The sequence below is a fragment of the Uloborus diversus genome, chromosome 7 (assembly GCF_026930045.1).
Source record: "Uloborus diversus isolate 005 chromosome 7, Udiv.v.3.1, whole genome shotgun sequence".
Lineage (NCBI taxonomy): Eukaryota > Metazoa > Arthropoda > Arachnida > Araneae > Uloboridae > Uloborus > Uloborus diversus.
In genome coordinates, this window is record NC_072737.1 from 29,788,825 (window position 1) to 29,814,920 (window position 26,096).

The window sequence follows — 26,096 nt, forward strand, 5'->3', positions numbered from 1 at the left end:
GTAACACTTGTTCACTAAAAGCTCCTTTCGATTATCACTGCACGCATTTATTTCTCATTTAAAATGACCTAGATAATTTAATGTTCGAGCAATATCAAAAGCGAAAGTTCCTGGTTTTGTTTCTTAAATAAACAGAACTTTAGGACTTTGGAAGGGAAAAAGCGAAAGAAGCGGTTTCCATGGTGCAAAAACAGCGCCGGCCCAGCGTGCTAATTGAATTTTGAGTGTTTATCCAGGAGTGGTATTTGATGGATTGGATATGGCAGAAAAATATCAATTACCTAAACAAAAAGCCTAATACTTTTAATTTCCTTGCAGTAAAGAAACAATTAAATGCATAAAAATGTTCATCTTTTCATTGTAAGACGATTTTGGCTTAGTTTTTGTTGCAAGAGTGTATTCAACAGTTTCGGAGTACTTAATAGAAGGAATTTAATAAGAACGTAATGAAGAATTTTAATAAATAAGAATTTATTCGGATAGAAGAAATTTTTAATGGCGAATTTTGCGTGTCTGGAGCATTTGAAATATTAATCACGACAGGAAAATATGAATTACATAATCAGAAAGCCTAATGCTTTCTTGAAAGTAAAGAAACATAAAATGCACAAAAATGTTCATGTTTTCATTGTTAGGCCATATTTGCTTAGTTTTCGATGCATCTTGAATAGTCAACAACTTCGGAGAATTTAACCGAAGGAATTTAATAAGAATTTGATAAAGAATTATAGTAAGCAAAAATTATGAGGCATTTAATAGAGGAAATTTTTAATAAAGAATTTAGACTGTTTATCTATGAGTAGTGTTTGACAGATTGGATTTGAGAGGAAAATATCGATTGCATAAACAAAAATGCTAATGCTTTTGATTTCTATGAAAAATAAAGAAACATTTATTTTATAAAAGTGTTTATGTTTTCGTTGAAAGACGGTATTTGCTTAGCTTTCTATACAACTTGAACAGTCAATGGTATTGCAGAACTTAACTGAAAAAGTTTCATTGGAATTTTATGGAGAATTATAGTAAATTAGAATTTAATGGGAATTTAATAGAAGGAATAGAAGGAACTTTTAATACAGAATTTAACTTTGAGTGTTTATCTAGAAAAAGTATTTAATAGATTGGATAAGACAGGAAAATATCAATTACCCAAGCATCAATGCTTTTCATTTCCTTGCAAGTGAAGAGACATGAAATGCATAAAAATATTTATGTTTTCATTGAAAGACGATTTTCGCATTGTTTTTGATCCAACTTGAATTTTCGACCATATTAAACAAAATAATTCTATATAACTTCTACAAAGTTTATTGTTGTAAAATTTTCTTTGAAAGTTTCTGTCTGCTTTTGAAAAATAATTATATTGCTAAATTTCACATATACTGAGATTAAGAAAACGACATGTGATCCTAGGTGTAATACATCGGGCAGTTGGTGGCCTGATCGGCAAGGCATTGGACTTACAACTGGAGGCCACGAGTTCGATGCCAGCCGGTCGAAGATCCTCTTTGTTTGCTAATGGTGACTGGGACACATTTCATGCATCGTGGTCACAAGATCCTCAAGTTCCCATTCTAAATCAATGCATTTGAGGGACCCTGGATAGTGGGTTTCTCGGCTCCGTCTTTGGATCAAAAAACAGAGCTGTCTTTAGGACCCCATTCAACCAGTTAAACCTCGTGTAGGATTATGCATAGGGGACCCCGGAGTGTAGTGTAGTACTGGTTTAAGTAAGTAAGTTCGACTTCCAAAACTAAGAATAACCAAAAGTAGACATACACAAGTATTGGAGACTGGAAAGACCTATAGTATGAGACTGTTTCAGCTCAGCTTGTCAAAACCAGACTTCAATGTCTCGTTGAGCAAAAACGTAATTGGAATTTTATTGTTCAAATATTTTGTAATATATCTTACAATTCGTGAAAAATCATGTCAGAAATTTGTATTACTTAAGATTTTTACGTTTTCAACAATTTCGCGGTTGTTTTTTACATAATGGGGTTGTTTCCTTTAGTCAAAAGTAGTAATTTTTGTCACTGAAACTGATAGAATAAGCAAAAAAAAAATAACATGAACCCAGAAAATACTTTCATTTTCCCGACAGTTATTTTTTAATTAATTCTTTAAAATGTCCAATTTTTCAAACAAGGCGTGGTCTTGATGACGTCACAAATGATGCACTTTGCCGCATCTTTCTATCGCTTTTCCACGCTATGATAATCATCATGCTTGCGCTCTACGCTTGCTATCAACCAAATCGTTGCCAATACACGTGAGTAAAGATGAGAATTAAATATTTTGCTCTGAGAATGGCAACACAGAATGGCATTTCATCTTTGTGATGCCATCGGACAGAAATGTAAACAATGAAAGCGCACCAGTTTAAGTAATTTTTTAAAAATATTAAACTAAACCAAATTTTTGAAAAAATGGTCAGATCCTATGTTTTTAAGCATGCTTTTTCAGAAAAAAAATACTTTTAAAATTTTGGAAAAGACCCCAATGCTTCAAAACCTGTTTTTTTATGGCAGATAAAGAAAGGTTTAATACTTTGATTTCTGGGAAGTTTGGAAATACAGGAAATGAAAATGTATTACATTGTGAAAAATATCCGAATATCATCTAGCAATCACAAGAGGAAGAATTGAGATGAAAAATAAATTTTAAAAGTGAGAGGAATTTATGAAATTCAGTTAAATTATCTTGCTCGAATTGCATACAAGTGAAGAGAAATTTTAAATGAACAATTAATTTTATCCTATTATATAAAGCACAAAATTTCAGAACAGTCAAATTTTGAACTTATATTGCAAATAGCAAGAGATTTTTTGCACCATAAGTGTAAAAGTCGATTCGAAGCAGACGCTTCGCAATCCGGAAGTGATTTTTAGTAGCACTATCATGTTGTCTAAAGGATTTGTCCGATAATGTAAACATTTCGCCTCGTGTTGCACAAGCTTCAACAGAAACTCTTTTTCATTTTTTAAGGATATAATAGTGAAGTTAATCCTTATTTATAAATAAACATATGTAGGTCAATCGAGGTGATAAGAACGATTGCGTATTTATTGAGTTCCGTCAACAGTGAGGGCACACCGAATAGAATTGCGAAGCAGAAATGGAGGTGAAATATTTTCTGAAACTGTGTTGTCCTTGCCTTTTTCATTGTTTCATGAAAAGTTGATACAGAGTACTTAGAAAAAATATAGTTGAGCTTATCCTTTTAAACTTATGCATAATCTTCATTGATTCACCTAATAAATTTCCGCTTTAAAAAAGAATTTGAATTGATGTAAAATATCAGTTTTAAGGTGGAGCGAAAAAGGCAAAATTTTTATTCTAGCGTTGCTGTAGTACGGAAAAGTTGCAATTTGTGAAGACTTAAGTTTCTGAATTTTTAAAAAAACTCAGCTTTCTCCGCCCCCCCCCCCCCTTTTACCTCCCTTCCCGCCGTTTTATTCTTGGGGCTCTGCGAAAGGCTTACAAATAACTTTTCTCTTGGCTCTGGTTCAAAATTCACGAACTTGAAAATTAAATATCTTCGCAACTCTTACAGCTACAATAAAAATAAAAACAAAAGGCAATAATGGGCTATTTAATCCGTCAATTAATGGTTTTAGTCGCATTTAGATATTTTTTTGAGGATTTTGTTGGACAAATGACGATACAAAAACTGAAAAAACGCGTCGAAAATTTTAGAAGGCGTCCCTAGTTCTCTACTTCCATACATATTCCTCTGATCATACAGTCTGCCCACGGATTATATGGAATTGGCAAACGTCAAGTTAAGACGAGTCTATCTGAATAAGGGGAAAGGTGAAAACTTAATGCGTGTGTTCCGCTCATTTGAATGTGACTCTGCTTAAATTAGAGGCTAATATACATCTGCATCCCTGTCAAAACAAATAGATGCATCCATTTGCGCCTGTAAACCGGATGTTTGCATTTCCATCTAATCGGTGGTCAGATTGTGATTATGTAAAAAAATTGTGTTTTGTTCAAAAACAGGTGGAGGTAGAAATTTGCACTGAGATCTTAGATTAGTAGTTTTTCCCTCCCTAAATTGTACCCATAATAGTAAAATTATAGATCATGCTCAGGATCGAGTTTTATTCGTACATCTTGAATCTGCTTTCGGGCCATTCCAAGAAAAGTCAACCCTTTGTCCCGCACGTGACGATTCGTGTATTTCATTAAAAAATAATAATTTTAAAAGGTAATGGCGAAATTTTTTGCTTAAGAAATCTTACATAAGTTTGTAATTTCTTAGGTTAAAAAAAAATTGCTTAATAATATTTTAAAGTTTTATTTTGAATGAAATATATGAAGCGTAACGTGTGGGACAAAATGACCGTTTGATTTGAAATCTGTAAAGCGCCGTGGAATGGCCCTTTACAGATTTCAAATTGTAGAGTTTAGTATCGAATGATGCATTGTAACTGTTAAATTGTTCCCTAATAAATGGAAAATTGTAATATGGATAATGTTCTGGATATTTTTACATTTTTTCTTTCTTTTCGAATTCATATAATGGAAATAGATTATATTCTATCCTCCAAAGCTTCAGGTTACTGTTACATTCACGCACTTTACCGCAAAACAAAGGACCGTTGAAGATGCGTCCAAAGTTATCCTCATTTTTTTTAAAAATCCAGTTGTATTCAAAAATTATTTTGAGGTCTTAAAACAATGAATGTCAAAATGAATCAAAGCGAAGGATAATACGATGCGTTGTTTACTATTCGCACAAAAGCTTTACAACATTATACGATTACAGTATTCAGAACAACTTTTTTAATAGTTACATCAATTGTTATAATACTAGGGGCACCGCCCTCAGCTTATTTCTCTAGCCAACCCCCATTGGCCACCTGTGCCGGTTGAAAATTGATAAACTTGAAGCTTTTTCCCAGGACGTCATGTAGACTTTTATCATTTCGTATTTTCTGCCACTTATGGTTTGGAAAGGTGAGACAGGGCAGAATGTTTTCCACTGGATGTCCTATATCCAATGGTACCAGTTTTGACTTGATAAACATTGGCAGTCCGGAGGAGATAGGGTTACGGACTCGCATAAGTTTTAGTTGTTTAGATGTTTAAAACGTTTGCAATCATGATGACTGTTTAAAACGTCAAACTTCATGAACTGGCACGACTGGGAGAACTTAAACCTACTTACTATATAATTATTTGCTCTAATATATCTTTCAAATGTTTGTGTTAAATATAAAATGCTGTTCTATGTACAATGCTTGAATTTCAATAAAAGGTTCTTTTTAGTATGAATAATATTAAAACTGAATAAAATTGTTTAGTTTGTGATTTCTTTGAATTTAAATGGATAATTTCAAACATTTTAGAGAATTAAATTTTTTAATTAGAGTCAATGCAAAGTTGATTTCATTTCTTTTCATATTAATTAGTGTGTTGAAAACAATTTTATTACATCATCTGTTTTCCTTTTCTAACTAGCTTCTCCAGAAAAATTTCGCATTATTCGAAAAATTGGAAAAGGAAGCTTTGGAAAGGTAAGTTTCCAATTATCAATATCGAAAGTAAAACTGAAACAAACAGTCAAAATCGCTTATAACGAGCCCTGATTTATTGAGAACCCGGATTTAGCGAGGAAATCAGAGATAGTTGGTTGGTACAAAGCTTAATCTGTTATAGCATAACTCGCTATGAACGAACTAACCCTACTTAAAGCAAGCAATATTTCTGTGATTCATAAAACTTTTGTTGATTTCCACATAAGTTTATTCTTTTTTTTTCGGGGTGGGGGGAGGGGGATTTTCTTTAACGTCTCGAAGTCAAACGAAAGTTTGTGATCCTGGGAACGATAACAGTGGAGTAAAGAAGCATTTAAAAATTATGTATGTATATGCATGCGTATTCCCCAAACGCACACAACGGCTCAAAATGACATAAGAACCCGACATTCAGACAGTTCAAAGCAAATTAACCAAATTCCTTGGTACTGCACAAAGATTAAAAAGAAGAAGATCTACTATGATGAATTTTATGATTTTTTTCACGAACTCGTTTTTAGGAGCACTCAGTTAAAATGAGTAAATATTGTGGTTTCTTTGCGCTCGTTATAAGCAAGTCCGACTGCATTTCCAAAGTTTTAAGCATTAAATGAAATCTTTTATTTAGTTTTCATGCACTTCATTTACATTTTGCTTATTTTTATTTCTTTATTTTTTTTTTCTTTTGCTAATTCTTGAAATAATTCCAAATAAAAATAGGAAGTAATGCTGTTTAAATCACTCCGACATAAATATAATTAAAACTACTATCAATATATGATTTCTTGTACGTCAACTACTACTTAAATTCGTATCATTTTTTACTTTTTTGAAATGTATTTAGTTTATGAATTTAGTTATTGAAAAATTAATTGTACGTTCAAAAAAAATTTTTTTACAGGTGTATGCTGCCGAGAAAAGGGACACTAAGGAACTGTTTGCGATGAAACTTGTGGAAAAAGATTTGGAGAGCAATGAAAACCAAATGCAAGACATAAATCAAGAAGTTGAAATTTTATCTACACTGAATCATCCGTTTCTCATAACATTGTGGTACGCTTTTCAAGTAAGTCAACACTGTTTAACACAGAATTTTATTACTAAAAATCAAAAGAAGCAAAAAATATGCAATAACAAATATGAAAAGAGAAAAAATCTTGCATTATTCGTTTAAAATACGCGCAAACGATTTTACCTCTGATCAAACAGTAAGTGTATTTAATTTGAATACTTGTATGAGTAAAGAAAAGCCAAACAGTACCTAAATCTCCATTGATCAAATGTGGTAGTTAGAAGCAAAGGGATGTAAGTGGCCATTTTCACGTTTTGAGTAAAATGCGTTTAAAGTTCCGATCCTAGATAGGCTTTCATTCAAAAGTTTATCTAAATCATGCTGAATAGCAGTACCTACCAGTGCTACAATCCCTTGCCCAAAGACAGAGGAGAGCTTCACCTACCAATTTTACTGGTTATCTCCCTTTTTTTTAATTTTGCACTTACATCTCTTTGCTTCTCACTGCCTCAAATCTAAAAACCAATCAAGAAATAAGTTTATTCCTCTGAATTTCAGTAACGTAACTCAGTGTTGGTTATTGAAATTGAAAGGAGTACTTTTGTATTAAACCATAAAATCAGGCATATATTCCCTCTGTTGCCCATTCACGGAGAAATGCAACGTTTTGCCGTGTCAAAAATGATTTTAATTTATACTATTAGGTTATTAAAGTGCATATTATTTATATCAAAAATTAAAACTCACGTTAATTTTCTGCGATTAAAAGGCTCCTACTTTTGATAAGAATTGCAATTAGGTTTTGAAAAAAAGAAGAAGAATAAAATTAATATCTGTATAAAACGACTTTATAAATAATTTTTTGAAATATAACAGTAGGAAATTAAGAATTATACAGAATCGGCGACGAATTACTGTTTTTACTAAGGAGAATTTTATTGTAGAATTAAAACAATTGGGTAATAAATGGGTTTTGCTACAAAAAGAAAAATACGCTCAATACAAAGATAATTTCTCGAAAAATAAATTTTCACTTTAAAATGTGATTATTCAAATTTAATATTTTAAATACCACTTGGCAGAAATCTAAACAGGCACCTTCACATCACACAACAGCAAGTATACTTGTCTGTGGTTTAAGTTTCACTCATTATAAACCTTGCAGAAAATTTATAGCAATTGATTCGGTTAATTTCTCACGCGAAGTTTTCTGAGATGAAACAAATTAGGAATTAAAGTAATAAAATATCAATATAAAACAAAATTCTTTACCAATAATAAAGCTGAAAGTTTCTCTGTCCGGAGGATGTCTGGATGTCCGGAGGATGTCTGGATGTCTGTAGGATGTCTGTGACGCGCATAGCGCCTAACCCGTTCGGCTGATTTTCATGAAATTTGGCACAAAGTTAGTATGTAGCATGGGGGTGTGCACCTCGAAGCGATTTCTTCGAAAATTCGATGTGGTTCTTTGTCTATTCTAATTTTAAGAAAAAATATCATAAGATGGACGAGTAAATTACGAAATTATCATAACGTGGAACCGTAACATGGGCACAGGCCAATTGGCGAAATACGAAATTATCATAACGTGGAACCGTAAGATGGGTACAAGCCAACTGGCGAGAAAATTCACCATACATTATTTGTAAATATACAGGCGAACCAAAAGATCTTTTGATTTTTCTATTACGGGCAAAGCCGTGCGGGTACCACTAGTTATAAATTTTGGAAATGAAAGTGGTCAATTGGGATCGACAGAGAATCGACGACAGATTTCTGCCCTCATTCAGTCGGATTTTGTTGCCGAACTAAGCAAAGTGAGAGTAACTTAATGGATTTTACTACCAAAAAGGGAAAGATTTATTGTTATTAAATACAGAGATAGTTTCTCTCCAAACTGATTTTTTTTTTCACGCAAAAGAAAGGTAATGCTATTCCAATATTCAAGTTATTTCTGAGACGTTTTCTTCCTCTTTTCTTTACACAAATTCAAGCATACTTTTATTTAAACAAAGTGAATAAAGGGAAAAACCAACGTAGATAAAGCACAAATCTTCAAGAAAATACACCATATGCACTGATGAAACTGCTCCACTGCAACCTTGAAATAACTATGTACAGTAAACTCCCGATTATCCGCGGAATTGGGTGGCACAAGTGCCGCGGATAATAAAAATCGCGGATAACCGCAAAAAGACTAAAATGGGGGACAAATCAGGTAAAAATTGTCCTATCTCAAATTCTTAACTGTATTGATGCATAACACTTTCTGCAAACAGTGAAAATATATATAGAGTACAGTACAAATGTTTTGCATTTTTGCACAACTGAACTTAACATCAATAACAAACAAGTGTATGTACGATGAAGAACGCACAATAATAATAATAATAATAATAATAATAATAATAAAATTAAATTAAATCAATCAAGCAAAAACAACTGAGTGTAAACTTACAATTTTTCAAAAAAAATCAAAAAAAAAAAAAAAAAACAGCCACCGGTATTCGCTTTTTACTGCGAAAATACATGTTCGTGATTGTTGATTGATTCGCGGATAATCCGCCCCGCGGATAAACCGCTCGCGGATAATCGGGAGTCTACTGTACTGCATTTTTCTTGAAAATTTGTGCTTTACCTATGTTGGTTTTTTACTTTATTCATATTTAGCACAAAGCTAATTTGATCATTTTTCTTTTATACTTGTATCTGACTTAAATCTCACTCAAGACATATAAGGCAGTGGCGTCACTACGGGGGGGCAAATGGTCGGTCCGTCCCGGGTGTCACCCGTCTGGGGGGGGGTGGCGCCCAGAGTGGAATTGCAAGTTTTTGAAAAAATATTACACCAAAATGCATTTTTAAGAACACAAATTTTTAAATTTTCCGGAGGAGGTAACCCCGAACCCCCTTTTACCTACCCTTCTTTATGAAGTGAATGTTATACTCAGGAATAGGTTCATATTGTCAATGCTAAGACCTAGTAGAGACTTTCCTTAAACAAAAAAAATAATAATAATCGTTTATATCTTTCATAGTGTTTGAGATACGCTTGATTTAAGGATCCATTAATTTTATACAATCCCTTACTTTTTTGACCTCGCGACGGCCCTGCACATTTGCGGCAAGGGCAAGTTATACAAAAAGTATTCATAGTTTTATTTATCTTTTGAACATTAGCCAACTCAAAATTTCGTTATGGCTCAAATGTAGTTGTTTCTGAAAATTATATCAATTTCTATTTCGTGTTGACAAGGGGGTGACACCACACATTACCGCCACGGGTGTCACCCATGTTAGGTACGCCACTGATATAGGTATTACACAATATCAATACAATTTAAGAGTGACTCTGTTAATTTTTCCCGCTAACTTTTCTACGATAAATCATAGTAATATTTAAAGTGGAAAAATATCATTCTTAACTTACTTTCTTGCAGGATGAAGATTATGTCTATTTAGTTTTTGAACTGCTTCCGGGGGGAGATCTCAGACGATCCATTCAAGATCAAGGACGCTTATCACAAGCTCGAGCTCTGATTCACATGTGCGAAACAGCATTGGCGCTGGATTACCTGAAGATGAAGAAGATATTGCATAGGTATAACTTTAGTTGATTTTTCATCGCTCATGGAGACTATATGCATGCTTAAATCCTCATATCTATATTAGCGAATGATCAAGTAACGCTCCTGGCGTCCTCCACAATGAAATTCACGCCACGGCGTGATAATTTGATATTATTTTTTGATAATGTTTGACATGCAAGGAAAGGCTTCATTGTAACAAGGCAGAACTGGATCCGGTAACTTAACTGTTTTAACTGGTAAGACTGTCATTTTAGGGGAGTGAAGAAACGAAAAAGTGGTTCACTATTAACTCTATCCACTGGATTTTAGGGTTAATCCGCTGAAGTTAGGGTTAAAATTTCACCTATCAGGTATATCACCAAACAGGTAATTGCTTCGTTAAAATGTAGAAGAGTAGGAGCAATTTTCACCCGTCATACCTTGACGGGCGACTTTCTAGTTTCAAAAGGGTTGCTCAAGTCAATTTTTAAAACGTCAGCATTTATTGTCTACTAAGAAACGGGGCCGTCTACTCATGCTCGTGAGATAGAAATTATGCTTTTCAAATTCATAACTTTTTATGGATTCTTATTCAATTCTTAGTTACGATCAGGACTTAAGTATTAAGATTATTCATCGGTTTTCTCATATAAAGACAAATTTATTTCTACTTCAAATGAAAGGGCAAATAACTAGCATGTTTAACATTCAACGTACAAACGATACAACAATCAGCAATAAAAAATTTTAACTTATCTGCTAGAATGTAGCAATTTAGTAGTCTACCGAATGTTACCAAAACTGAAATTATGATATTAATCCGGCTTAATAGGAGATCCAGGTCGTTCGAATTCATTAAGTGCGGATTGAACAAAATACCATTAAATTGAGCCAAGGTACCTAAACAAACTACTGTAAATAGTAAAAACTGTATTCTGAATTCAAGAGAATTAAATTTAAATCTGCATAAGAGAAAATTACAAAAAATACACAATACGACAGACAAAAACACGTTATGGCGCTATCTCGTCTTTTATTTATGCAACATGTATATTTAAACGGCTGTCCAGATTAAACGAGCTCAGATTTAACAGGGTCCGGGTTACTGTATTATACAAAATAATTTACATGAAGCTAATTGTCTAATTTAGTCTAAAACTTAACTCTAACGCCCCGTCTCAATCGGCAACATCGAAAATAATTTTCTTGCAATATTTTTGAAACCTAAGTTTACAGAAAAGCTTTGTAAATAGATCAGCCATCATATTTCCCAGTTCCCAACAATTAATGCCTACAGTTCTTTCGTTGTACAGTTCCCGAATAAAACTATCTAACATCAATTTGCTTTGATCTTTGACTCACCTTTTCATTCTTGTCTATTGCTATGCAGCCTTGATTGTCCTCCTGCACCATGGATCTTCTACTAACATTACCTTCAATTTCATTCAGTAACTGCGTTATAAACTTGCATTCTTTACACACTTCCGACACTGCAAGAAATTCATCTGCAGTTGAAAATAAGGATACCGAATTTTGTGTTCTACTTGCCGATATAATTGTTGCATTTCCAAACATGATGACGTAACCAGTTGTTAATTCTCGATCAAAAATATTTCTTGCCCAATCTTAATCAGCTTTATGAACTGGATGTATCTGCTGCAATTTATAATTTAAAATAAGATGTCTTCTTATAACTTGTTTTATTGCTTTCCAATATTTTGCTGCTGATTTGCTAACTCAAAAGGATAACATTCTTCTTCTTTTTTCTTCTTTTGGTGCTTAATTGCACAGGTTTGTTTTTGATGAGGACTACAATCTGAGTGTTTTGCCTCCCTTACGCATGATATATATTTTTTTATTAGACATATAAACAACACATGAAAGAATTTACATCACAAAGAAGGGAAAGTACAACCGGAGCGAGGGTGGGAGTCGAACCCACCGCCTCAAGTGTGCCAATATCAAGCGGTCACTCAGACCGCTCGGCCACTGAGGCCCCGGATAACATTCCAACTGCTGTTGATACTTCGTCTGGTCGTGATGATTCCAGTTAAGAAACCTGGTAGATTAATCAGGCTACATTCGGAAACAGGCAGTGGTTGCACCGGTGCCACCGCTAGCTTTCGGAAGCGATCGAGTCGCAATACGTTTTCATTTAGGGACTTAACCGTTTCGACTGCTTGCGGTGGCACCGGTGCAACCGGTGCCTGTTTCCGACTCTACCCTCAATAGAACTCAAGAGTTTCCTCACATATAAAGAAATTCATTTATTTTGACCTTACATGAAATGGCTGAGAAATAACATGTTAAACATTTAACGTAAAAGCACTACAAACATCAATAGAAACTAGATTTGCATTGCATTGATTTAATAACACACATTGAGGTCTTTAGCTATTCCCAGCTGAGAAGCTTTATTCCTCGAATAATCCACAACGTTATTCCGAATTTTATTCTCAGGACAATACTAATGAAAGATTTACAATACATGAGAATAAATGAACACCCAATACAAGGTGGGAATCAAACCCACAGCCTCTGGCTCGGAAGGCAGAGCTTCTACCGAGGCCCCAATGGAAACTATTCGACTGATCTGCAAGAAGGTAGCATATAGGAACGTGACAGAGTATTGCCTAAGCTAAAATTCTGATTTATTTATTTTTCTTTTAACTTATTGGGCGAAATTAAGCAACCAAGTGGTGGGCCAAGTGGTGAAAAGCGCTTGTTTTGACAGCTACCTGAGTGCAGTAACGAGGATCGCGGGTTCGATTCCCACCAGCACCTTGTATGCTGTCTACACCCTGTATGCTGCTACCTTGTATTCTCTTTGTAATGTATTCTTTCCTGGGTATTTGTCTGGTGGCAAAACACTTTGTTCTTAGCCTTCTGACGAATGTACAGCTTCTTGATTAGCAATAATAATACAAAATTATTTACATGAAGCTGATTGGCTAATATAATTTAAAACATAAATCTAATATAAGTTCTACCAAAGGAACTGCGGCAACCATGCTGTCTTCAGAACATTTTTCCGACGTAAATGTTCTGACTTCCAACTTATAAGGAAACATTTGTATAAAATTTAAGAAAAAAAAATAAGGGCTAAGCTCCACTGAGCTCTCATGAAAGTTACGCAGAGAAAACAATTAGCAAATTCCAACATGCTGCAGAACTTGTTCACCTAATGTAAGACAACATAAAGGGAGTTTTCAACAAATTTCATTAAACGAAACAGGTACCTTAAAATGTTCAGTAAGATGCTCGTTTTTATCCTATTTTTAGGAGACATTCGGCATTCTAGTGCAGCAAAAATGAAATGAATATTCTTAGTTCCAAACAAACGCCCGAAAATTTTACATTTATTCTTTTTTTCTTTCAAAACGCGTATGCAACACAGGACACTTTTGCAAAAAGAGAAACATATAATAGCAGAAGGTCAAGAAAGTAGGTTTTGCTAGATATATTAAAACGTCATTCCAGGAGCTCAAATTTATGACGTCACTCCAACTGCTGCTTTGAATTTCACGCTCATCAGACCGAAAAAAGTATAACTTTACCGAATTTCAACTTCTAAAAAGACAAACGTTTGTAAAGTTTACTACTTTGAAATTTTGAAAAGGAAGATATCACCTTTTTTCTTTGTTTTACAACTCCTTTAGAAATGCAATTAAAACACCTTTCTCATGTAACCAGCATTTATTTTTAGCAACCTTTGTGAAAAATTACTAAAAAATTTTCCCTGACACTTCATCCATAAAAAATTAGATTATTATTATTTTTATTTTATTTTTGTTTTTTTTTTTTTTTTTTGGAAGTGACCATTATTTTTGGATTTTCGAATCCTCAGAAAAATGTTACGGTGTATATTCAAGCCTTGAAATAAACCCTAACTATATCTGTCTGTCCAGGATGATAGCTAAAATGTCATCCTAGCTGTAAATGACATCAAAAAAAAAAAAAAAATCCCTCACACTGCATATGACATAATACTTTTCTCTCGCATTTTGCACAAAAAGGAGAAGTACAGCCCTTTTGGTACCTAGTATTTATGTACTCTTAAGCAAAGAATAACTGCCGAGTTTATCCGAGATTGTTAGACACTTGACACCCTTAGAGACCACCCGCACCAATCAATTGCTCGGTTTATCGGTTTTAAAAGCTCAGATAAATACTAGCAAAAATACCCGGCGTTGCCTGGGTCAGTAATAATTATGAGAAACAATCGTTACTTGCCCTTGTTTTCTGTTTTAAGCGAAAGAATTTAAAACAAACCTTTTTTGACGTGATTAAAAATCGAGCTTCTTCCTTACTCATTAAACTAAAATAGCAATAAGTATAAAGAACGGAATAGTATTCAATTAGAAACGAAAGCACGACATTTAAGCATATACAAATTTGAAGAATTACCGAAATATGAAATTAAACTTTACATGTTTAAAAAGATTTATCTGTTAGTACTTTTTTTTTAAATCTAAAACCTTCTCTGTATGGCTATTGATGTACGAACTGTTTTAAAAACTGTAGCCGCCCGTGTTCCCCTTACACTTGCTTTAGTTATTTTGGGAAGTTTCAATTTTTGTGGGCACTTGGTGCGGTTTAAAATCTTACCAAATTTGCGAGAATCATTTTGGGACACTTTCGATAATACTCCCCCTCCTTACTAATTTTTATTATAGAAATATTGTCACAAGATGCTGAGATACTTTTGGTCAAAAAAAAATAAAATAAAATAAAATAAAATAAAAAAAAATTAAAAAAATAAAATAAAAATAAAAAAAAATAAATAAAAAATAAAAAAAATGGCGCTAAACGGTTTTATCCGAAATGTTTCCAAAAATAAGTAGAAAAATTTGGCGATTGTTTGAAATCGTGTAAAAAGAAAATTTAATGGAAGTTTTTGTGCGGTTTATGGATTTGCCTAATTTAGTTGTTGAATTATTTTGACACAGTATTTGTTTTTTTTAAAGTATCTTTGATTGGCGATATTTTGTTTACATGGTGAAAGCTGAGAAACATTATTACGTAGTCTTTGGGCTCAAAAACAGCGACAGTGGAAAAAACTGCCAAATGCATCAGCAACTGAAATCTTTCTGGAAAAATTCTGGCGATATTTCTGCTGGTTGGTTGGATATAGTGAGCAAGTGTCCAATCAGCATAAATAATAATAATAAACCATTAATTGCATAAGTTCCGTTTAAAAGTAAAATGATCAGCCAAATCCATTCATTTTTAGCCAATCTTGTGGAAAAACGTTACTTTAAGATTTGACTTGAGAAAAGCCTCAAAAAGTCAGACGAAACTCAAAAATATTCAACAATACAACAATTCTTGGGAGTTGAGATGACACACTAAATAATGACTTGGGTTGATGAAAGCCTTCGAACAGGGAACAAAAAAGCTCATAACTCGTTTTTTATACAACTTAGAAACTTCGAACAGATGCTATCTTCAGCAGAAAAATTGGCGCTTTCGATGGACATATAATGTTAATATGTGCACGTTTTTTTCCACCCCCATATTGGGGCATTTATGCGAAAATTGGGCCTAAAATTGGAATAAAAAGGGAACTATCAATCGGATTTTTTTCGAACTGGTCTATAAACCTTCCCAGTACCAAACTGAACAAACGGTGAAAGTTTCAGTCAAATCTGCCGGGTAGTTTCTGAGATCTTAGGGAACAAATTTACCAAACTCCATTTTTATATATATAGATGAGCAAGTGAGTCTCTGAGAAACTTTATTTGAAAATATAAAATTGCTTGTTAGAAGACCCCATATACATTACAAATCACTTTGCTTCCAAGCTTAAAGTTTTACAAATTTATAACATAGGGTGTCCGAAAAGTCCTTGAAACATTATTAAAATTCACAGAAAAGCAACAAATTGTCTTGTGAATGTGTGGTTTACGCCATAATACTTTACAGGTTCAATAATTCTTTATGACATCGTAAAAAAAGGCAACAAAAAAAAAAGAAAGAAAAATATATAGCTATGAGTAATAGCTAAGTCGCCACAGTATGAATTTGTTTTTCTTACTGTGACGATACAGCGGTCAATGGCAATTACTTAAAACTAAACTATTTTTCTTTCTCTTTTTTTTATGATGTCACAAAAAAATGAACCTGTGAAGTATTATGGCACGAACCCATATTGATAAGACAATTTGTTGTTTTTTATGAATTAATAAAATGTTTCAAGGGCTTTTCGGACCCTGTATTGTACTTATTCGGCGAGATCCCACTAGGATTGACCTACCATCATCGAGTTTCCTAAAACTGTTAGCATAGATGAAGAGAAAAGGCTGTAAATAAAACGTGAAAGTAAGAACTTCTACCTCTTTCACGTGAACTGATCAAGGTTGCCAGGGGTTGAAAGGTGCCTAAAAATGAGCAATTTACCCTCATAGAGTTTCCGAAAATCGTAGTCATAAATGAAGAGTAAAAGCTGTTAATAAAACGCCAAAGTAAGGCTGCCTACCTTTTTCCGGTCCCTAACCAGGGTTGCCAGAGGTTAAAAAGTGCCCAAAAACGAGTAATTTACCCTCATTGAGTTTCCAAAAGTTGCTGTCATAAATGAAGAGTAAAAGCTGTAAAGAAAATGTAAAAGTATGGTTGCCTACCTGTTGCGTGTGAACTAATCGGGGTTGTCAGGAGATAAAAGGTTTTCAATGAGGGAGGTAATTTACCCCTCATCGAGTTTCCGGATATTGTTGGGATAAATGAAGAGCAAAAAAATTGTAAAAAAGAAAACGTTAAAATAGGGTTGCCTACCTTTTTCAGGTCCTTAACCAGGGTTGCCAGGGGCTGAAAGGTGCCCAAGCCTGGTGGGATCTTAGACTTTTACTTTTTATAAGCCATGCATCGTAAACAAGTTTCGAAACCAGTTAACTTGTAGCAAGTGGGGAAAAGTAAGCATATTCAGAGAAAACATTTGTTTTAAATCTTTTTAGGGAAACACATCTTCTTTCTCTTTCTCTCTCTCTCTGTTTTTTTTTTCTTTTACATTTTGATTTATTTAGCTGAAAATCAATGTAGCATTACTAAGTTTGTACAAAAAGTTCACGGCTATCTTTATTTAAAAATAATTGATTTTCACATCATTTCGAGCTATTCAACTCGTTATTTGTCGATGCTTTAAAGCATCGATAAATGAAGTGCTACACATGCTAAAAATAGTGCGCTATCAATTGATATTTACTTCGAAAATAAATCGGTCATCATTTTTCAATTTTCTTACACATATATACACATTGACGAGTTAAGTAGAAAACTATGTGCGTAAAGCGTATCGCGCGTATAACGTTTGATTAGGATTTAACGATAGTTGCTGCAATCATAGAAGATTTTGAAAATATTTACTTGGTCGGTTACTAAGTGTGCTTCAGTAATTCAAGTAGGAAAAAATGGGAATGTTACGACATTTCAAAGAGGATGTCAAACCCTTTGAATGCAACTTAGATGAATGTTTCTGCATTTGATGGGTGAGAACAAAAAATGTAATTTTTACCCTCAATGGGGTTGTTTCCTTCAGTCAAAAGTAATACTTTTAGTCGGTGAAATTGATAGAATAAGCGGAAAAAAAAACATGGACCCAGAAAATACTTTTATTTTTCCAACAGTTATTTTTTAATTATTTTTTTAAAATGTCCGATTTTTCAAACAAGGCGTGATCTTGATGACGTCACAAATGATGCTCTTTGTCGCATCTTTCCATTGCACCTCCACGTTATGTTAATCAAGAAGCGAATTAAAACTGCGCTCTACGCTTGCTATCAACCATATCGTTGCCAATACACGTGAGTAAAGATGCGAATTAAATATTTTGCTATGTGAATGGCAACACGAAATGGCAGTTAAAAAATGATCAGATCCTATGTTTTTAAGCATGCTCTTTCAGAAAAAAATACTTTTAAAATTTTGGAAACGACCCCATTCTCGTAAATCATTTTTATAAACTAGAAAATCGCCCGTCGAGGTATAACGGGTGAAAATTGATTCTACATTAATTTGCATGAAACCATTGCCTGTTTAGTGATATTTTGAGAGTTGTAACCCGAATTCCAGTGGATGAACCCTAAACTCCAGTAGGTAGCGTTCATTATTGACCATTTTTTCGTTTCTTCATTCCCCCGAAATGACACAGTCTTACCAGTAAAACAGTTAAGTGACCGGATCGAGTTCAACCTTGTCACGATAAAGCCTTCCCCTGCATGTTAAACATTACCAAAACATATCAAATTATCATGCCATGGCGTAAGTTTCATTGTTGAAACACGCGCGTTACTCGATCATTGGCTATTATATATGTATGAGTATTTATTATTTATGAAAGACTTCGCTGTGAAATGGTACTTTGCAATGGTAAAATTAAAATCATAATGCTTAAAATAATAAGAAATGGAAAGAAGACCTAATATCCTTCAATAATCTATTGAAATACGAAATCCTATTTTTAAGTATAACTTAAATTTATGGAATAAAATTTCGAATGAAGACTATGTAGATTGGTTTTCAGTAAATATATAATTCCCTCTCTCAACTTCGGACGAAGAATTTTTTTGAATAATTTTCTTTCGAAAAACCTTTGCGAAAATCGATGTTCGTTTTCTTTTTGATTCGAACAAAATGTCAGTTTATTTTTGAATGAGTAAGAAATACTTTTCAGAATAGAGCAGAATGTTAAATAAATTAAAATTTCTAGTTAAATACTTTTAACCCAGCAATGAATATCAAAAGCAAATTGGTACAAGACGTCATAATAAAGATATTTTGAGCATAATATCAATGTCAGATCAAGGGACGAGCAAGCCGGGGAGGGCTTTTTCCGTGGGGGTTGACAATATCACCATGCTTCTGTGTTATTTTCTTTGTTCGCTGAAACTTAATATAAAAACCTGAATGAACATGGGTATAATGTTGGAAGTTTCAAGTTTTTGCCCCGGATCCAGAATAATCAATAATCCGGCTTTGGATAATAGGTTTAGATATATGATATTTCGATTTCCTCACATGAAGTCATTTCTCACAATGAAGAATTATTTAACATTATGAAATTGAAATGATTTCCAACACCAACCCTTACACCAGCTCCTGTGATTGATCTAGAACTCTGCGATACTAATTTGAAATAAAAACTATGATGTACATACATGGTTTGCTTTTGCAAAAAAAAAAGACAGAAAGGGGGAAAAACGCAGCTACACTAAGGTGGTTCAAAAAAAAAACTTTTTCAGCTAGAGTCCAGGACAGACCCTTTTTTTTTTTTTTTTGCTTACTAATAGTATTATGCTGTAAAAGTTTTAGCTTCTTACTCAAATTTTAAGAGGGTGCTCAATGACCCCTTAATTTAACATTAGCCGTATCATAGAAAATGTAACAAATTTAGAAACATTTAATTTCCATATCTTTTTTTTTCTTTTTGTAAATAATCATTTTATTGCAACGTATATTACTCGTGCATATTATACTATGTAGCATTGTTTTTTCAGTTCAATGTATTTTTTAACCCCTCTCCCCATACTCATAATGTTTGGGGGAGGGGGTTAAGCACCCTCTTTCAGTTGAAATAGAAAGCTAAAATTCTTCTGTTATATTGCTATCCACAAGTCTAAAAATATTGATGGGTGTCCTGTTATCTAGGAAACTTTCTTTTCCACATGTATTTTTGAACCACAATAAGCTACACTTGAAAAATAGCTGCTTGACTATTTTTCTTTTCATCCGTAACATATTTATGCATTTTTCCTTACGAATTTAGTCGTATAGCTTTGGATTTATCCAATGAATATTTTATGTTTTCATCAGCTATGAAAACGTTAAGTATTTAGTAGAATTTCCACTTTTACGTAAGTATTTCTAGTTATGTTTTAAAAACTTAGTAGAAACATTTCAACACAGTTTAGCATTTTATTATTAAGTACTATTTCCAGAAGAAAAAGAAATTTTGAATGTTTAATACTAGGTACCAGACCTAAATATTTAAATTCATCAGTGGTAAGTTCAGGTATTTGTGTTTGGTATCTAGTATTAAACATTCAAAATTTCTTTTTCTTCTGAGAATCTTTACTAATAATAAAAAGCTCTGAAAGTCTCTCTGTCCGGAGGATGTCTGGATGTCTGTGACGCGCATAGCGCCTAGACCGTTCGGCCGATTTTCATGAAATTTGGCACAAAGTTAGTTTGTAGCATGGGGGTGTGCACCTTGAAACAATTTTTTAAAAATTCGATGTGGTTCTTTTTCTATTCCAATTTTAAGAACAAAAATATCATAAGATGAAGGAGTAAATTACGAAATTATCATAACGTGGAACCGTAACATGGGTACAAGCCCATGGAGGCGAGAAAATTCACCATACATTATTTGTAAATATACAGTTTTACCAGAAGACCTTTTAATTTTTCTATTACGGACAAAGCCGTGCGGGTACCACTAGTAGTACATAAAATGTTCACAATGTCCTCCAAGTGAAACAATACCTCTGGGGGTGCTGGAATAGGGATTGCTCTGTTTCTGGTCTGGTTCAAAAAATCAGAGCTGTCTTCATTGTACCATCCATCTGGTTAAGCCACAAGTAGTGGTAGGTACGGGGGACTCTGAAGTGAAAAGTGAAAAGAGTGAAAAGTGGCAAGTTCACTATTTAATAAAATGTTCGCAGATTAGTTTAATTAAAGCTAAAAGTTGTGTCTACAGTCGAATCCTGATTTACGCGAGAGATGCGTTCCAAGACTCCTCGCGTAAGTCGAAATTTCGCGTTGTAGAAAAGGGTATGTATAAAAAATTTTTTAAACATACCAAATTCTTTTAGACACTTATAAACACCCCTCAAACTGCTTTAAAGCATTCCTCAACTATACATTAAAGTTTCTTATAATTAAGAACTGTACTTTTACTGTACTTAAAAAATAAAAAAGCTGCTTCGTTCAACATAAAAACTGTTAAGATGCACAAAATAAATGATCAATGGCAGGGAAAGACATAAAATAAAACTACATTGTACGTATATCACTTATACTTATTTTCGTGTTTCGTGCTACCGTCGGCGTACTTTTTAGTTGTTCATGCATATCGAATATCTTAAACTTTTTTTTTTTGCCAGAAACTTTCTTTTTCTTCCCATCTTTACAAACTTTAGATGAAACAGTGCACTAAGGTGCCATTTTATTTCATCAACTTTAATATTTAGAAAGAAAAAAGAAAGAAAGACGCAGAGTGGTTACTTGATGCACTAACAAAGCGATGCATGTACTAGTATGGTGAAGCGGAAGACGCTATAGGAATAAAATATATTCACGAAATCAATACTTAGGATCCAATAACGAAACCGATACTTCTTTCCAAAAAAATTCGTAGCCATTTCGCGTAAGTCGAATCGCGTTGTAGCGGGAGTCGACTGTATACGTAAGACATCGACGAGTACAAAGCTGCAAAGTACACCATTCAATACAAAGTACGCAACTCAATTTCCACTTGTGTGCCACTTTAGGGCTCGTGTACTTACCATGATCCCCTTTAAAACTTCCGGTAGAACAAATTCTGTGTCTTTCGCAATTTTGTATTGCGTTTTAAGTCATTAACTCGCACATGATTTAGCTAAGTGCTTTTTCAAAACAATGGGTTTCACTTTAATAACCGAAGCTGATCTAACATGTGTAGTTGTGTAAGATACTTTCAATTAGGAATAATAGCTATTTAAGTTATTTTATCTCATTATTTCAGGGATGTCAAGCCAGAAAATTTATTGCTGGATAACCAAGGTATGGGATTTTTGTTAGAGCTACCAACCGGTAGTATTTAATTAAAGGTTCATGGTAATTGTAAAAAACATAATGTTGATAATGTTTATCTTTTTTAACACTGCACTCTTTGTTAAATTGTTGCTTTTAATTGAAGTATAAGTTTAATGTATTTGCCAATTGGTTCATTAAATTTATTCAAAGCACTATCAATGAAAAACATTATAAACGAAATTACTTTTTTGTAGCATTGAATTTCATTTGTAGTATTTCCTGCATCATAAAAGGATCCTAAAACCTAATTAATCGGAAGATTTCAGACCATTTTTTGATCACTTCTAAAAAGTCTATTCACATGCAAAAAATAAATACGGCATCAGGAGAATATTTTGCTAGATAAGTGAAATTTTCAAGCATATTTCTGTTTTTGATCGACGGTGGCTGTTTAACATTATTTTTACGAATGGCGCTAGTAACGCCACTATAAATATTTCTGCTAACCCTAGATAACTGCAGTCAAATAAGTTACTCTGTATGTCATGATCTAACTCAGACTACGAATTCATAAGAACTATATTTTTATGTTTCATTTATTTGTTTAAAAAAAAATTAAAAAACTAGCATAACTTTTAAGAATCTATATTGCAATTAAAAAATTTAAAAGTAAAAGTTAGTGTTTGCTATCTTGACGAATCTTAAGGGGTCTAAGAACCTTTAACATTCAAAATTTTCGACCTTCCAGAAAAAATATATGTTATGCATAATTTAATTCTGAACAATTTGATACCTTATTTATTATCATACGCAAAAAACTTTTCAAGTTATAGTAAAAATTTGTAAACTTTCCCCATAGAGATTTATGTTAAAGCAGCTGTTTAAGCCTATTTTTCTCAGGTGCGGGTTTCTCGTTTTGCGTGCATGATATATATTTCAGAAAGCTTCTTATATATTTCTGTAAAACTTTTCATGTATGTTTGTCTGATTTATTTTTATGATCTGAACCTAAATTTTAACTAAGAATGAAAGTTGATACTTAAAAAAATATATATATTTTCGCCCAAAATTTTGGAAAATTTTAATTTTAACTTATAAAATTTGAAAAAAAAAAAATAAATAATTTTAAGAAAATAAATAAATTTAGGTTCAGATCAAATTGTTCTGATTTAATCTATGCATAACATATATTTTTTCCAGAAAGTCAAAAATTTTGAAGGTTAAATGTCCTTAGACCCTTAAAAGTGTGCTCTACTTCCAAAAAAAATCTTACGCATCGGTAGTCAGTAAGAAAAATGTTTAGTTATGTCAATTTCTTGAGCATTACTTTTCTTATGGATTTCACATTGCGAGCTAGATTTGCGTTTGAAAAGAAAAATACAATATCGGCAAACTGCCTCAGTTTTAATAAGGTCGTACAACGTAATGCGACAAAGATTATACAGTAGAAGACCGTTATAACGCACACCTTGGGACCAGAGCTTTTGCGTTATACAGGTTTTTGCTTTATACAGATCATTTCACAAATTTTGAAACTAATATTCAGAATATATCTATATATTAGCATTTCAGAATGATTTTTATCTGCTATGAATATTAAAGCAACAATATTACAATTAGTTATTCACAAATAAATATGTTTCACAATCAAAATCCTGCACTTTTGCTAGCTTCATGGTTTGCATAACAGCTGCATTTTCGAGAGCCATCTGGTATTTTCTGTTTACTATGAGTACTAATTTTCAATTAAAAAGCTTTGAAATAAGATGGAAAGATGAAAAACTTTCAAAATTTAATTTGCCTAACAACTTTTATTTTTACAAAGCAAAACAGAGGGATTTTTTAAACTTCAAAACTTATTGTTTACTTCTGAAAAGTAGTGCAGTTTATAGAGAATTGCGTTATACAGGTCTACGTTATAACGGTCTTCTACTGTATTCGTTTTAGGCTATATCACCATCATCCGGCCTTTTATATCAATAATATCAATGTTTCATGTATCGCCGTAGTTCAGCAAATTTAGCGTTGAATCAGTGATCTAATTATTGACCACAAATAGCATTTCAAATGAAATTCTTCATGAAAGAAATTTGACCTCTAAAGAACTTATTAACGACCAAAGAGATCAAAGTAATCTATCATAACATGAATAAATGCCACAAATCATATTATTCTGGGTTTACATCACGCTATGTTTTTGTTTATGATAAAACAGAAATGCTTTATTCTCTGTTGTCAAAACCATTTGGAATGAGCGTGTAATTTAAAGTATTGGATAATTTTACCTAAAAAAAAAACTTTGCTTTCATGTTTTTAGGTCATATACGGTTGATTGACTTCAACACTGCCATCAAAGTCGAAGATGACCGTTTAGCTACGTCTATGACTGGAACTAAACCGTACATAGGTTGATACCTTCTGTTTTTATACAATTTTATTCATGATTAATATCTACTCTTTTCAGTAAGAAAAAGGTTCAAAGTAACAAGCATGTGATGTGTAACAGAAGACATTACAAAATTGTCAAGTAAAAAATTCCTATATTGAAGAACCTAGCATAGTATTGGTAAATTTGAAGGTTAAAGCAGATTAGCATTGTTAATTACAACTTATTTGCATGTAGTTAGTTTATTTTTAATCCTCTAGCGTGCATTTGTTAGTTGTTTATGTATCTCATTTGATTCTCATTAATAACTGTTTAGTTTCTGATAATTAAGTAACTTTTTTTTTTCAAAGTAAATGTCATTACGGTTTTGCACAATGTTACTTCTGCTATTAGTTTAATCTCATTAATGTTTGTGTATTTTGTACCATTTTTATCCTTTGTAAAGTTACATAACAATATTATGTTAATCAACGTTACATTGCCGTTTTTATCTACTTTGAATTCAAATTAACAGAGCTTTCTGTTCTGCATAATCTCAAAAAAAAGAAAGAAAGAAAGTTCATTTAATTATATCCAATCAATAGTCAAGTAAGCGGATTGTTTCATTAATGTTACATTTAGTCTCGTATATTTGTTTTCAGCATTTGAAGAGAATTATTATAGTTAATTAATAAAATGATGGGGTTTTAGTTCTCATTCAGTTCGAATTATATGCATTTGTCCTATATTCTCATCGCTATGAGTTTAATTTCTACTATTTTTAAAAAATTATTACCTTTTGAAACAATTTGTAAAATGCTTTTGATTTTGGTAAACTATATTAGTTAAACTTTATAGTTATTTCTTATTATTCTACACAATGTTGCAAGAAAATAAATATTTAAAATGTGGAACCGAGACACTTGGAACTGATTTCGTATGAATTTGGCGCCTAAAATTCAAATATGACATTAGCTTTTGCCTTGGAACTCAAATTTCTAAGATGTAACATGGAATGTTTATTAGTATTAAACAAATATTTAGATCCCTGAATACTGAGCAAATCAGCTGGGCCTTACTCTTGGAACCTCCATTCATAAAGGAACCAAAAACTACTAAAATTGCTCCAGTCAATTATTTTTAAAAAGGAAAGAAGATTAAAGTTTTATCCTCTATTTATTTACGCTTTTGTAAGTGCACTTAGATGTGGGATACTCTGAGCCCCGACAAATACTTTGAACGAGTGATTGAGCACCTTAACACTCCTGAAACCGCCACTCCTGGTTCTCCGTGTATATTTAAGTTCATAAGGTTCGACTACAGAGGACCCGAAAAAATGTTTGACCAAGGATCCCCAAAATCTTAATCGGGTTCTACAAATATAATATACAAAGGTCCAACTCGTCACACATCGCACGAAGTGAACATGTTCAAAGCAAGAATTCAATAATTAAACTTAATTTGATGAAGCATTGTTACCGAACTTGCCACATGTTTACCCAATCTAGTGAATTTTCCCTTGAGTAACTGGACTGCTTACTGACAAACGGACAAATATGGCAGAAGCGATCCTTGTTTCAGAAGTCTACGCTTGCTTTAGAAATGCACAAAACGGAGTTGAAATTGCATTTTTTCAGTACAACAGCACTAATCTCACTCGAGCTGATGTGTGCATCACATGACTTAATTTTACTCCAATTTTAATGTCATTTTCCCATTATTGGCAATTTTAATGTGATTCAATTGTTTACTCTCTAAATATCACCACCAGTGGCAAAATTAAAAACAGATTTTTTTTAAAAAAATCGCCACATTTGTCGCCAAGTTGGCGACAAAACTTGGCGACCAAAAGACTGGCGATATATCGCCAAATTATAGCACCACTTGAGTATACA

General features: G+C 33.0%; 1 protein-coding gene across 1 annotated transcript in view; it reads left to right on the forward strand.

Annotated features, from left to right (window-relative positions):
• Window positions 1-26,096, forward strand: part of LOC129226357 (serine/threonine-protein kinase 32B-like) — a 53,632-nt gene that overhangs the window by 7,250 nt on the left and 20,286 nt on the right. The window contains exons 2-6 of the mRNA XM_054860960.1: window positions 5,473-5,528; window positions 6,430-6,594; window positions 9,981-10,141; window positions 21,826-21,863; window positions 24,154-24,243. Coding sequence (XP_054716935.1) covers window positions 5,473-5,528; window positions 6,430-6,594; window positions 9,981-10,141; window positions 21,826-21,863; window positions 24,154-24,243 — 510 coding nt within the window. The remainder of the gene's footprint in view (window positions 1-5,472; window positions 5,529-6,429; window positions 6,595-9,980; window positions 10,142-21,825; window positions 21,864-24,153; window positions 24,244-26,096) is intronic.